The sequence below is a fragment of the Lepidochelys kempii genome, chromosome 6 (assembly GCF_965140265.1).
Source record: "Lepidochelys kempii isolate rLepKem1 chromosome 6, rLepKem1.hap2, whole genome shotgun sequence".
Classification (NCBI taxonomy): Eukaryota; Metazoa; Chordata; order Testudines; family Cheloniidae; genus Lepidochelys; species Lepidochelys kempii.
In genome coordinates, this window is record NC_133261.1 from 117,291,524 (window position 1) to 117,307,075 (window position 15,552).

Sequence of the window (15,552 nt, forward strand, 5' to 3'; positions counted from 1 at the left end):
GACTGGGATATCTTCACATATAGATAAACCATTGCAACATAGATGGAAAAGTGTGGGTGATGAACTACTTCATGTATTCTTCAAGGGCCCAACAGCATCCGAGTTTCTACAAGATCTTATTTGTGCCTGTACCAGTAGGGATCACTGCACAATCAACTGTGTCTGTAGTCAGAACAATATTCCCTGCACAGAAATATGTACGTGCCAAGGCAATGAAGACTTGGTAATCCATGCATGCTCGGCAGAGATCATAACGATGAACAAAATCACAATAATGATGGTGACTAGAAATGTCACCAGCATTATTATATTTCCTGGATACCTGTTCAAGTTAATTAGATTTTGTTTTACTCTTTAGTTTGTTGTGATGCTTTGAGGTCACAAAGAAATCCAATTTTGTGTCTTGAAATAATAGACCATCATTAAGCTAACAAACAAATTAAAGTGACCACTGAAATACCTGCATGTCTTGATGGTGTCATTGTTTACCTTCATTTCTATGAAAATGGCACCACTTGATAGCTCCACATCATACCGCATCTTATAGTAGACATAAGCAGCTTTCAAATGAGGTGCATGTGGGTAGAAGGTACATTAAGACAACCAAATTGGTAGTGTTTGCCACTTTCTGTTGAGACCTTAGGTGTATTTTCACATCTGTCAAGAATCTGGCAGGTGGAATACAATCCATCTGGAGTATTTTTACACCTAGACTTTCCTCTGCTATCTTCTCTTCCAGCAAAAGAGAGGCTGCTGTTTAAACTTCCTGAATATATTGGAGTGAATCCAACTAGACAGAACAGAATAATGGGAAAAGCCTCTAGTCAGAGCCCTTAAAAGAAACTGGGACTCTACTTTTCTGAAATTTAACTCAACTGGGATACCTTGGAAGGGCCATATGGATATCAAATAAAGAAACAGCTCTTCATGTCCTTTAAAACTAAAGGGAATCCTGTTACAATATCCTCTTGGTTTCTAAAGCTACCCCTTTAAAAAGCCCCCTTCAAATGCATCTGGTCTCTTGGGAGCCTCAACCTAATCTTTAGGGTCCTACGTGTTTTCCCTTTTGAACCTTTCAAAGGTATTTTCTTGCACTCTCTTCTGCTAGAACGCATTCCTATTTACCCTCATCTTGCTGAAACAAATAAAGGCTCTTACACTACCTCTCCTACATGGTTATCTGTCTAGCTTCCCCCCCGCCCTTGTAAAAAAGGTACTACCTTGCTTTGCCTAAGGCTATGTCCACGCTAGCACTTTTTTTCGGTAAAGCTTTTGCCGGTGAGGATGTGAAAAAAAAAAAATACACCCCTGACTGACATAAGTTTCTCTGACAAAAGCGCCAGTGTGAACAATGCTCTGCCAACCCAGCTACTGCTGCTTGTTGGGGGAGGTAGTTATGCCAACTGGAGAGCTCTCCCCCATCGGCATAGAGCGGTTACATGTGAGACCTAGCCTAAGTTTGTGTTGTCTTTTCATCTCAGTCAGTATTTCCTTAGATGCCTTCTCACATCCCACTACGCTGGGCCAAAGAGATCGTGTGGTACTACCTGGACATCAATAAAGCTTCAAAGATGCCCCGCCTGCCTGAACCATAATTCAGGAAAGTAGATGCTCAGTTTTTTTTCCCCTCAAGCGTTTTCCCATTGGGGAACATTCCCAATTTAAGCGGATGGTCATTTGCCCAAGTCAGAGTCACGGTCTGAACTGGTGGCAGTGAAATCAAATGCCTTTTATAACATTGTAAGCAATGATGTTGTAGCTGTGTTGATCCCAGGATATTAGGGATACAAGGTAGGTGAGGTAATATCTTTTATTGGACCAACTTCTGATGGCGACAGACAGACACTTTCGAATTTATACAGAGCTCTTCTTCAGGTCTGGGAAAAGAACTCCAAGCATCACAGCTAAATACAAAGTGGAACAGATTCTTTAGCATAGGTAGTTAAAATATATTTCAAGGGACCCTTCAAGGTAAGCAGCCCGTTAACACCTCTCCAGTCATAGCGGAGAAAAGGAAAAGAAAATTTTTTTGAAAAGGAGGGGTGAGTTTAGTAGGCTATGTAACTACCCCCCCCCGGGCTTTTTTCTTGTATTCCACAAAACAGGAACGAACCTCAGTCAGCCAAGACTTTCATGTTGAGAGCTGCAAGATATTTTCTTTGCAAATAAAGAATGAGTCTAATTAACAGAGAACTCAGTGTTTTGATAAGTTGGCAAGTAGTACACAATTACAGGAGAATAGACTGATGCTTACGCTGTGGCCACAAACATTTTTGAATATTTGTGCAAGCGGCAAGTTTTGAAGAGTTGGGACAAGTATATTTACAAAGCCAGCTGCAATAAGGTAGCACTGGTTCTCTCTTGACCGACCCTGTTAGCTGATGTTAGAACTCCTGCATCGAAGTGATGACCAATTCATGTTCACTGTGGCAGACACTACATGTTCACCTCCCCTTTATTTTCAGAGTGGAGTTAAGTGGTTCAACCCAGAGGAAACCAGAGTCTGGGACATATCTAGTATCAACAAGGAAACCCGAAGAACAGGCCTGGCTTGAGGTAGAATTCATATGCAGTGTTTTATTTAGTGTTCTCTCAGTTGAAAAATATCACCTCAAGAAAAGGGTTGAGTATGGCACTGATCCAGAATTTACCTTCTGTGCTGCAGTTGGGAAAGGACCATCTACCCATATAACCCATTCTTTAAAAATAAATAAATAAAAACAAATTGAAATGAAAGACTGTCTGTTTTTTCGAAAGCCCTTGATGAGACCTATGGGAGACCTAGAAATATTCAAAGTTAGTGTAGGTTAATAAAATTTTCTGCTATCACAGGTGATCTTTAAATAAAGTGCTGGTTCTTGTTTGAAGCGCCTCATCTAATCCCAATTGTGTTTTTTGCAAATCCCTTCAGTCACAAACACAGAACTTGTTACTTTCAGAGGTTGTCTGCTTCTGTGAAACTCAAAGTCTGAAATAAATGTAACTTAATATGGCATGGTCTGAATAGAATCCATACCTATACCCAGCCAGACAATTTTTATTTTATGTACATGGCCTGATTACTAAAAATCACTGCTAAAAGCAAAGTACTGGAAAGCCAGTGTTCTTCCTTCACACTAAAATAGCTAAGTACATATACTTACTTGCATTCCCCAGGTACACTGCAACCCCCATGGAGTAAATTACATCCTTGTTTACATACAGCTGTGAACAGAAAAAAGGTTTAGACTTCAGTTAGTATGGGCAGTAAGACTTCAGTTAATACAGAAACACTGGCTCCTAGCCCAGTAATTAGAACAATTTCATAATGGAGTAGCTTATTTGTTGCTCATTCCTAAAACAGTTTTCCTTTCAATTAATTCTTACACAGACAACAAACAATCACAACTATTTAAAAAACAAACAAACAAACAAAAACAAAAAAACCCCATCTAGCTCTTCAAGCTAGCTATTTCATTAAATCAGCTCACTTTTTATAAAACCAACTGAGGTAGCCTCTTGTCTAGCATGGATCTACAAACATGGATTACATTTTTAATGCTATACCAATTAATTTGATTTGTTACATGGGTTCAGACACTTAAATATAGAACTGAAGACCAGTATACCTTCAAAAGTTATACAATATTGGCTACAATAGTTCTAAACTGGTGTTCGATTATCACTTGAAGTTTGTCATAAAAAAACCAAAACAATTTTAGTGCTAATTACCAACTGAAAGATAGGAGGAAAATTGCTGTGGGACTAAATTGAACATTCCAGGTATATTTAAGGACTGCACTTGAACATTAACAGACATCAGAAAGCTTTCAGCTTTGTATACATTAAACTTTAAAACAGCTTTATCCTCATTTTCAAGAGTTACAAGGACATTTTTCCAGGACTGGAAAAAACTTACACAGTATTACTGAATCTGGTACTGTAAAATGTTATTAAAACCTATCTTCATTTTAGAAACCTGTTAAAAAGCTATAATGCATCATTTTTTCTTAAAAAGGTAGCTCCTTGAACAAAGTTAACCAGTACCTTCAGTTTAAGTTTAAAGGGCATTTAATTCACTGGTTTGAAGACCTCCTGGTTTGATAGGCAGTCAGACAAGTCCTCGCTACAGCAACTAGATCCCTTTATCATATTCTGCCAAGAGTCTCACTTCACTCTTACTAGAGCAAGTCAGGCTTTTTTTGTTTTTGCTTTTAAAAAAAAAAGCAAAAGAAGCACCCAGCAACAAAATAGAGTTTGCATTCATAGTGATAGTGAATAGGCATTGGGCCAAGAAGAGAGAGAATGATCAAGTTCATTTAGAGTTGAGCCATAATTTATTTTTTTGGAATTGCCAGCAAACCGAAAAATCCATTATTTGCCAAGCTTTAGCAACAAAGTAAATCTATTTGTATTGTGCTATTGCACATGACAGTATAGTTGGTGCAGCATGCTAAAAGAGATTTCACCTCAATATGACCTTTAGTTTCAATAATAATTATGTAAAATAATAAACAAAATATTACCTTGTTTACATTCTTCTCCCATCCAACCTTCCATGCAGGCTTTGTTTCCATATTGGTCACACGTGTAGTGACCAACAAAGTCATTACGAGGTCCGCAAAATTTATTGCACCGCGTGCTATAGTAATTCTCATCACATTTCACTCTTATTTGCACTTCAAAATGAGCTACATGCCCCTTAAATGGTAGGGTCTTCCACCGATCCTCAGGGTTGATCATACCAGCGTACGACATTCTCTCTATTAACAGCTCTTCATCTTTTATAAAGAGAAAACAAAAACCCCAATATATTGCAAGCCTGGTACAGAAAAAAGTAATTTTGCATTTGTGTGTATTAATTGGTTAAAAAGACCTTCAGTACAAAAAACAAACAAAAAAAAAAACTAAAACTTAAGCTGCTAAAGGGCTACTAACCCCAAATTTATTTTTCTCTGCCTTGCAAAGTTATTTATAGGACTTTAAGAAATGGAACATAATCAATAGGAAATGGCTTTAAGAAATGGAACATAATCAATAGGAAATGCATCCAAATACACCATACCCACACAATGTCAATCAACAAGTTTATCTTTATATGAGGCTCTGATCTTTTTTATTCTTAAATTGCAAAATCTGCATAAATCCAGTAAATAAATTGTTGGAATAGGGGATCTCTGATGTGAGTAATTTAAAAAAACAAAACAACCCCACCACAGTATGTTCAGCTAGGTTGCTCTAAATAGACATATGCAAATGTATCCCTCAATAAATCCTATTTTATGTATGTAAAAAAGCTCATCCACTTCACCGAACCTCCCGCCAAAATTTGAAATCCATGACTTTAAAAATGCCAAAGTGAGATGGCATGTGTTATTTGGAAGTAAGACATCTAGAATTAGAGAGAGTAAACTCATGGTAACATATGGAATATTCATGATAACTATCACTTGTTCATTTTTTTCCAGTACAATTAAATGAATAGCATTTCACCATTGTTTAACTTTCATATTATTCTCTAGGAAACGCCAGTCTAAAAAGAAATAAATCATGGCAGGTGGTAATCACAGTAAATTAAAGTAGTCTCACCCGACAAGAGGGTCATAGAACACAAATTTAAGGAACTGCTACCATTAAACATATTTCATAGAAGACTTAATGATTGCCAGCATTAAAAAGTTTTCATGAGCAATACAAAAAAATTAAGGATTTGTTCACCAGAAGAGCGCTTTAGCTAGCATTCAGTGTTTAGAAACAATAATAAGCATTACTTCCCCTACTCCAGATGTTATGTACATGAAATCCTAAAATGAAAGGTTAATCACATGGTACGACTTGTCTAGATTAACTTCAGTACGTAATCTAAGATTGCACATACTTTTACTCCTGTGAAGAGGTTATAACAACCCCTGAAGTAGTCATGTATGTACCGACTTCATGCATTATAACAAAATGTGCTCAATAAAGACACTTTAGCATTTGTTTTCTTTGAACACAAAGTGTTTCAAATAAATAAAAATAAAGCATAAAAGGAAAGCTTAGATGCGTAGACAGTTTCCACCTGGAAAGATCAAGTCCCATATCTCCAGGTCTATGGTTCACATCTAGTCCAGCCCAGGCTTGTAGTGAATGACACTGTTACCACTGCACGGTTTCAGCACCCTATGCAAAGTAAGTTTGTGTTGTCTATCCAATTACTAATAGACAATCATATAATTAGTGTAACAGTCTTGCTGGCAGTTTTAGAAGATGAACATGAGACCTGTGACCCTGCTTGCTCCTATCGTGGCTAGGCACACTATGACAGTATGGGGCCTCTTGTATGTCAGTTGCCATAGTTATATCTCTTCGGTAAAGGACTTCAGTGGGACTAGAGGTCAAGTGAACATTTTTCAAATAAAAGTAATTTAAACATGAAAAGAAAAAAGACTATAGAAGTATAGCCTCTAGAAGTAGAAGTCCTGCCCCCTCCCAAAAACAATTTACTAGCATTTCCTCTTAAGTTCTGTCATTAGTGTATGCTTTCTATATCTTCCCTTCAAAAATTAAAGAATTATGTAAGTTTAGTTGATATACACACACACACATATATATATATATATATATATATATATATATATATATATATATATATATATATATATATATATATACATATACATACACACATATATATATCTCCATCCACCAATTTATTTTTTTTAAACTGCAGGAACAGAACCAAGGATGTAGATGGATGTAGAATCCACTCTAATCTGACTAAAGGCTCAAAAGGAGGGTCTTGATGAGATGAAGGAGTTGCCTTTTAAAGTTTATTTTATGTCCTTGTCTAACAAATCTCCAGGCAGCCTACGAAACTTCACTTCTGTGAATTGGGCAAAGGGACTTTCCCTAGTTCTTAGCCAAGGTTACTTGGCAGGGTATTTAAGAAACCTATCTTGCTGCAAGTCTTATCGATTAAAGGAAGTGTGTGCTACAGAGACAGACAAGAGACACCTTACTCAGTAGCAATTTGACTTTTTTCCATAATCAGAAATAAGTTTTCCCACATGCCTATTTCTTTGGAAATAAAGGTGGCAGAGAGGCTTGCATAACAGCTGATGCTCTTAGAGTTTCTTCTGAGTTAACAGACCTCGCAGTCCACCTGGTCTTTGGGAAAGGAATCCCTGCAAAAAAATGGCTCAGCCAGAGATGCCATAGCTGTATCTGCAATTGGTAGCTGTGCCATAGATTCTACCTACTCAAGAAACAAAACAAAAAACAGAAGAAGGATTTCCCAGTTTACCACCAGAACTGCCTTTGACACGGGTTGGGTTTTACATTAACAAAAAGGTAGTTACTGGCTGGTGCATAGGCACCACCTACCAGTCATCTGCAAGCAAACAGATACCCAGAAACCTCCTGTTAATTTCAATACTTTTCCGCCATATCAGAAAGTAGGTTCTGAAGAAATTAGCCTCTGCTGAACCACCACTTCCACAAGCTCTAGCTGAGACCTTGCAGCCCTTCAAAGGAGGATTTAGAAGACAACCACCAGTGTTTTGCCTCTGTGGCCTTCTTATATTTTATGTCTGATCTTATTCTAAAGTGGGATAAAGCATATAAGAGAGGAAAGTGCATGTGAGTCTATCCCCTCTTCACAGAGACTTGCAGTAAAGAAGGAGATGTGCCAGGACCCACAAGTAGCAGGCTGGCAGCTAGTTACATTGCAAGCTACTTTACCAAGCAGACACTAGCCTGCTTTCCTAAGGGTCTACGCTGGATTATGCTGGGCCAAGACAATCTTCCTTCCCACTCCTAGTAGAAAAGAAAAGGATTCTATCTAAAGGCTTGTCTACTTGAGGCCACTCACGAAATTTAATCCAAATTAACTAATGGTGTGAATTAGAAATAGATTAGTTAAACTGCATTAAATTCCTGTGTGGGACTTGTATGATAACTGGTTTACTGAATTAAGGCCACTTTAATTCTGAATGAGAGGGTGCACACAATTAATGCAGTTTAATCCCTCTGTAGACAAGACTAAATCAAATGACAGCTGGAGAGTGGACAGCAGGGCCTGTTATGTTTGAGAGGAGAGAAGCTAGACCTTTGCATCAGCTTTACATCCATGCAATTTGTCCCTTCCTTCCACCCCAAACAAAAAAACCCAACACATTCATTTTCTCCCAATCACAAGTAACGTAATGCTGCTTAAAGCATCTCTTTGAAGCATAAATCTTTTTAACAAGATACTGGGCTAGGAAAATTTGAGAGGAAGCAGAAGAGAAAGCACTGAAAGGGAAGGGGATGGATCAGAAAAAGACAGGAAGTACAAGAAGAAGATCTGGCAGTTTTGGCCTGCTCATAAAATAGGGTCTCTAAGCCTTAGCATTCTTTATCAGATCTTTAAAATCTCCAATGTTAAAGAGTCTTTCCTAGAACCCTAAAATAGCAAACTTAAATCTCAACATGTCAGAAAAAAAATTACATTAAGGGAATGATAAATAGCTTAACTTCACAAATCAGGTATTTTGTTTAATTGGTGCCTGGTCAGGTTATGGGCTTGATAAAGGCTTCCCAAATTCAGATTTAAAGGTTTTGTTTTTGGGTTTCGGATGCCAGTCCAACTAACTACATTAGCATGCACCCAAGAATGAAGGAAACTTACTCTACTCAACTGCACTTGTATGCCTACACATTAGCACTTTCTTTAAAGCTACAAACTGTAATTTGACAATTCTGTGGTCTTCTACAGGTTACGCAAATCCATCCCTGACAGAGTCCATAAGCATTTTTTGGTCTATCGCTTAGTCCACAAATGTTTTTCTAGACTCAGTGAAGTTATTATAATAAGTCTTCCCGTATATGCTTTTTACAAGATTGTAACACATTACCCATTCCCTCAGGCCCAAAATACCAAACACTGATTACCCTTCCACTAAGCTTCCTTTAAAATTCAAAGCCATTTTAAGCTCTGAATGTGCAAGACATTGAAACCTTATAATATGCTTCTCCGACTGCCAAATATTTGTAAGAAGTTAGAAAAGTGTCACGGAAGCACTGAAGTTTCATCAGCTCATGTCTTTTGACATGTCAAATGTATACTAGATGGGACCACCACATGTCCCCCTCTGAAAGCAGAGGCCTCCATGCATGCTCAACAGATAGTTCTTTACTTCTCCACCTCTAAGGGGATTTTCCAGATAGCACTATGTAATTTGAGTATGCTAGTGTGAAGCTTTACTTCATGGCTGCTACTTCAGTTCCTTCTGGAAATTTAAATGCATCTTTTGAAGTTTTAAAGGAGTAGATGCTGGATTTATATGGCACTTGAATTCCCCCCTTCACACAGAGCTATGGTCCAGAGACAGAGGTGAGCTAAACCCATTCAGGCTGCACCTCCTACTCCAGTGGTCATCCCTGGAACCTGGAGGGGACAGGGAGCTTTGACAGACCATAGGGTTAGCACAGACTAGTAGCAGACCCTGGCCTAGTGCTAGCAGCACAAAATATAAAGTTTTTAAATCAGCTTGATTTTATTTTTCAATTCTATAAGCAACATAGTTCTGCCAGAATTTAACCAAGATATTTCTTGCAGCTGTGTTCTCAAAGCACCTTACAAAGATGAACTTATTCCACATGCTAAGGAAGTCGAACATCGAATTGTGCTCCTAAATGTGTTGGTGTGGACTGCTATTAGTGCCACTACCTGCTGGATTCTTAGCTGTTTCAAGTTCACAAGAGCTAATCCAAGAGAACACAGAGTAGATTACCTCAGTTTACCACAAAACAATTTAGCATCCAATCACTCAAAATATATCCAATTTTGAGGACATTCTGGAATGATACCAGTGCAAGACAAAATTCAGTGTTTGATAGCTGAAACAGACAATTGTTTCTCTTTGGTCAGGTGCACATTGGCAAGACAGCTACCCTATTACAGGTCTCCCAAATATAAAGCTATCAAACCATTGTTTTGATTTGTAACTAGATTCTTTAGTGCAGCTGAAGTGCTTTTTTGTTTTGCTGTATAATATAGCATAGAGTTCTTAAAATCTGTTACTAGAGCAAAAAGGTTTGTATCAAGCCTTAGAGTATTTACGCTAAGATCTTAATTTCATCATATTACCCAAGCTTCATTAGAAGCTATGCTTGAGGTCTCATTTAGGAAAGCATCCATCTATAATACAGTGTCAAGTCTTGACAGTTACACATTTTTCACTTGAATAATCATGTTTGTCCTGTTAAATGGGCTGATAAAGTGAGGGTGGGAAGCTAGAGCTAGTCTGAAAAAGTTTGAGACTTCCAACCTCTTTTACCTTCCTCTAAATGTAAATCAACTTTAACAGTAGCCATCATAGAAGTCATGAAGCTCTAACTAGTCTAAACATTCAAAACCCAGCACCACTAATCAAGAAAAAAGTAATGGGGTATCACATTTATATGTTCTCCTAAGAAGTGTGTTCAAATTAGATTCTTTTAGGCTATTGGGAAAAGAAATGGTGACCAGTTTACTCAGTCCATTTTAAATTTTACCGTACTGATACAGCAAGCGGACATCCCTGCCCAGGTTGTCTGCACCAGCCAGAGTTAGTAAATACATTGCCACTTGAGTACTTTTTTTTTGGTTTAAGAAAAAAAAACCTAATGAAATTATAGGGCAAAAAAAAAAAAATATGGTGAACAGTAGTTACAGAGGTCAATCCTATTTAAGTATGTTTTCTTTTGATGGATGAGGAAGAGAGAAATAGGGGTTAGTTTAATGCCCATGAAAACTGGGAACTAACCACACTTGTTAAGTATGAGTTGCAGAGACCAAAGAACAGTGTGTGTGTGTGTGTGTGTGGGGGGGTGTTCAATAGTGTGGGCATAATTCCCCTAGCAACAAGAGCATTCAAGACTTGCTTTTCTTTGAAACACAATTGAAAACTACAGGTCATCAGGAACCAATGACTGGAATATATTCACTTGCCATCATCCAGTCCCTCAAATAGCTTGACAAAAAATATATGAGTCATATTTTTCTTCCATCGGACTTCTAACGAGTTTTCCACTTATCACAGAGAACTGCTATTCCATAAGCGCACACTTTGGAGTCTTCCCCTGATTATGCTGCTTTCAGAGGTTTCATTTACCTCTAACAATGAGCCACATTTGAAATTTTAGTGACTATTAACCTATATTTTTCCCTGTTAAACTTCCAATTTTCAGTGCAATATCCCAGGACACATGCATTCGGAAAAGGTTTCCCAAATCCAAGATTCCAGTTTCAAACATACACAATTTTGCTGTACACTGTGTAAATACACTTTTGGATGAGCGAAATATGGAAGTTCTTCATAAATACTCACCATTTTTTGTTTCGTTATCCCAGTCCCAAGCTTCTATTATTAATGTGAATGATCTCTGAAAAGAAACAAACACCAGTTTGATACGGGTTCAAGAAAACCAGCCAACCCACTCACCCACATTTACAAAGCCAGCCACGAACAGTGATTTGGAAACAGCATTTGTTACTGCCAAGACAGATCCAAGGTTCAAAGCAAAGCAATCTCAAAAAAAATCTCACTTTTTTTTGCAGTAATATGAAATTCTTCAAAGGTACTACTTAAAATCTTGCATTAGCAACATTAGTTTGTGAAGCAGAGCTGGTTTAAGAAATATAAACAGCACTAACAAAACAAAACACATATGGAGACCCTCTGTTAACGTAAGTTTTAGTTCTAATTAGGCAGAACACCACAACTGTATAAGTTACTGTCCTATTTTAACCAATCTTCACTTCACATGTATTGAAGCTACTAGCTACAAGAAATAGCTAATAAGTGTTTAGGCTAAAAACTAAATTAAAAAGAGGAAAGCCACCATGTGAAGATGTCCAAAAATCCAATAATGTAAACTGATTCCTACTGAAAATTTAGAATTATCTTCTCATAAAAGGGGATATATGAAGAATGCACCTGGAAAAGGCTGAGCTCTTCAGCAGAATTAAACAGAGCAAAATATTGGGGGGGGGGGCAGGAGGAGGAGAAATGTACTTTGATGGACATGTTCCCTTTCAAAGAAAAAAAAGTGAAAGCAATACTTCCCAGGTTTTGTGATCTAGAATGAAGTAGCTATAGTTTGGAAGCAGCAGCAGGGAAGAAGAAAGCTTTAAAAAGTTAAAAGCTTTCAACAGTCTTGAATATTGTTTTCACCACAGTATCCAATTAGTCCGATCATAATGGTCTAGCACATTTAAGTGCTGCACTTATTCAGAGGGGAAGCTACAGTCCTATTTGTAGGTCTAAATATTTACTAGATCTCAGTTTCAACTGAGAATAGCTGTTTATCTTACAGGTCTTGTTTACAACAAACTGAAGTGCTCATATACATTTAACTAAAACAAAACCAGTGTGCAACAGTACCCCACAACTCTTATGGGAAACATACAATATTTATACTAATTTATGCTTAAATTTGACGCATAAAAAAGTCTCAAGTTCTCATTTACCACACTTAAGTTGTACAAAATTTAGTATGTGCAACGTTCCTTAAGTACAGCAAGTTACAGAGTTGAAGTGACCTGGACAAGTTCAGTTTTCAAATAGAAGGCCCCTTGTTAGGAAAAGGAATCTGGGTCAATTTACATAGGTTATTTTTGGAAGGAGGCACCAAGGAAGGCTATCTAGGGATACCCTACCTTAACATTAGCAGATGTATACCAGTGTTTTACCATAGGTCTTTAGCACTTAGCCCCTCTCAAAAGAGCTTGTTAAGACTCCAGAGTTTACATGCTTTAAAAGCGTAACTTGTGCAGCACCCCTAGAAGATAAATATAGAGTATTTTTTTAAAATACCAATTGTTTTGGTTCCTGTAGGTATACTACAAAAAGTCAGCAGGACCTATTTAGACATGCATCTTCTAGACCTCATTTTTTAAGATACAGAAATGCTGAGAGTTGTGAATATTGGGGACAATTGTTACAATGTCTGAATAAATGTGCCTCATGCACTTTCAGCTAAAAATGCAGTTTGTTATGGTTTGAAGGTTCTCTCTAGAATTCTGCAGACTCCTGCACTTTGCAGCTCTTCAACTGATTAATTTTAGTATAAAATTACTTTTCATTTACTAAAGTACCAGGAAAGATTTAGCCCAATTTCTGACTGGAGGAGGTAACAAGGGGACAGCAAAAGTGTTGGGCAGGGAAGTGGATCTTCTCTTTAGTAACAGGTTTCAGAATAGCAGCTGTGTTAGTCTGTATCCGCAAAAAGAAAAGGAGTACTTGTAGCACTTTAGAGACTAACAAATTTATTAGAACATGCAAAATAGATACCATTAACTTGGGTTTGAATAGAGACTGGGAGTGGCTGGGTCATTACACATACTGAAACTACTTCCCCATGTTAAGTATCCTCACACCTTCTTGTGAACTGTCTAAATGGGCCAAGTTGATTATCATTACAAAAGTTTTTTTCTCCTGCTGATAATAGCTCATCTTAATTGATTAGACTCTTACAGTTTGCATGGCAACTTCCACCTTCTCTGTATGTTCCATTCTATGCATCCGATGAAGTGGGCTGTAGCCCATGAAAGCTTATGCTCTAATAAATTTGTTAGTCTCTAAGGTGCCACAAGTACTCCTGTTCTTTTTTCTCTTTACTGAGAGATTGCTTTGGAAAAGGACAGCTGGCAAGAGCATAGCTAGGAAAAACAAACAGTTCTTTGCTTGTAAAAAGCCTGACAGCACAACAACCTTCACATTTCCAAGAGGCCCCCCCTTTTTTATTATAATAATATTATTAATTATTATTATTATTATTATTATTATTAAAGTGGAGGTAAAAGGGATTATTTCAACTGTTCCTCAAAGTTTTAAGAGCTGCCTAAATACACATTTCTTACACAGCTACTATTCATTTAGGGTATAAAGAAACTACATACAACACAGATATACAAATATTCCATGAAAGTTGTATTCTAGTGGTTAAGAGATTCTCAGCATACACTCTGGCAGCCCTCTGACTGAACATTGTTCTAGTAAGGATATTGTAATCTTGGATGTATTACACAGTTTCTCGACTGCTCTCTTGCTTTTGAATGCGAGCTCAAATACCGGCCCGAGACCAAATTGCGCCACAGGTGAGAAGCATCTTCAGAGCCCTCCCTCCATTTGTCAAACTTTTGAATACCTTATTTTTTATTACATTTGTGGCCCATTTCACGACTTAAATGCATAATTTGCACGTATGATTTATCTCTCTCACGCAAGATAAATTTGCGCACTAGGATCTGTATTTATTCATGCCATATATAAGCAAATAAAAATGGTTTCCTCTAAGACTATAGAAAAAATTTAATTTTAAGAATAACTTAAATGTACTAACATCAAGAAATTTAACTGGGCACCAAGATCGGGTGGACCAGTATTAAATAGTGTTACACTAGGTGACAGCCTTAGAACGTTAACCCTAATCCTTTAGTTCAAAACGTCGCTTTTCTCATCTTTGCCCTTGTGAACTGAGGCATAGCCTCAGAGAGATCCAAAGACTGGCCAATGGCATTTTAAAAGAATAAAATAGCAGGCTGTCAATCTCTCAGCCATCAAAGATATGTTTTAATGAGCCGGAGCTTTGAAAAGCTGCGTTCACCACTAGTGACTGTCAAACATTACTTCTTTTGCCATGCTTAACAAGTAACAGTATTGCTTTTATACTGTTGCATAGACGGGAGTTTGACAGGTATCTCTGATGCCCAATTGAAGAGTGTAAGCAACTAATAAAGAACATATTTAAGTTTTAAAAACACAAGTACACTTTCACAATTACACAAATAAAACAAGGTTCACAATATTGCAGCTGGGCTCTCACTTTGTTTTTATAGTTCACTAATTGGCACCACCCCGCCCCCATACATTCCACAAGGGCATGGCTGACAACATTCTAGGACAGAGGGGGGAAAAACTATGGCCCGCAGGCCACATCTTGCCCACCGGACCGTCCTGCCTGGCCCTTGAGCTCCCGGCTGCTCCTGTTGGGGGCATGGCTGGCTCTGGCATGGTAAGGGGCAGGGAGTCCCGGGCGGGGGGGGGGGGGGGGCGCGTGGGCAGTCGTGGACAGGGAGCAGTTGGATGCGGTGGACGTTCAGGGGAGGGGGGGTGAGAAGTGGTTAGGGGACGGGGAACGGAGGGGTCAAGGAGCGGGGGGGGTTGGATGGGTCAGGGGGTTTGAGGGGGAAGGGGGTCCTGAGAGCGGGCAATCAGGGATTCAAGGAGCAGGGGGTTGAGGGGGGTTGGGGGTTCTGAGGGTCCTGGGAGCAGGCAGTCAGGGATTCAAGGAGCGGGGGGGTTGGGAAGGTTTGAATGGGTCGGGGGTTCTGAGGGAGGCAGAAAGTGGGAGGGGATGGACAGGGGCCAGGCTGTTTGGGGAGGCACAGCCTTCCCTACCTGGCCCTCCATACTGTTGTACAACCCCGATGTGGCTCTCAGGCCAAAAAGTTTGCCCACCCTAGTTCTAGGAGGTTCAACAAAAGCATAGTTCTCAGTCTGGAAGGTTCTACAAGACTCTACATAGGTTCAGAACATTCTAGGAGGCTAGTGAAAAATGAATCCA

The 15,552-nt window shown here is 38.5% G+C and overlaps 1 protein-coding gene across 1 annotated transcript in view; it reads right to left on the reverse strand.

Annotated features, from left to right (window-relative positions):
* Positions 1-15,552, reverse strand: part of JAG2 (jagged canonical Notch ligand 2) — a 96,484-nt gene that overhangs the window by 42,697 nt on the left and 38,235 nt on the right. Inside the window, exons 3-5 of the mRNA XM_073349842.1 lie at positions 11,313-11,367; positions 4,506-4,760; positions 3,144-3,204 (exon numbers count right to left, since the gene is read on the reverse strand). Of these exons, the coding sequence (XP_073205943.1) occupies positions 3,144-3,204; positions 4,506-4,760; positions 11,313-11,367 (371 nt within the window). The remainder of the gene's footprint in view (positions 1-3,143; positions 3,205-4,505; positions 4,761-11,312; positions 11,368-15,552) is intronic.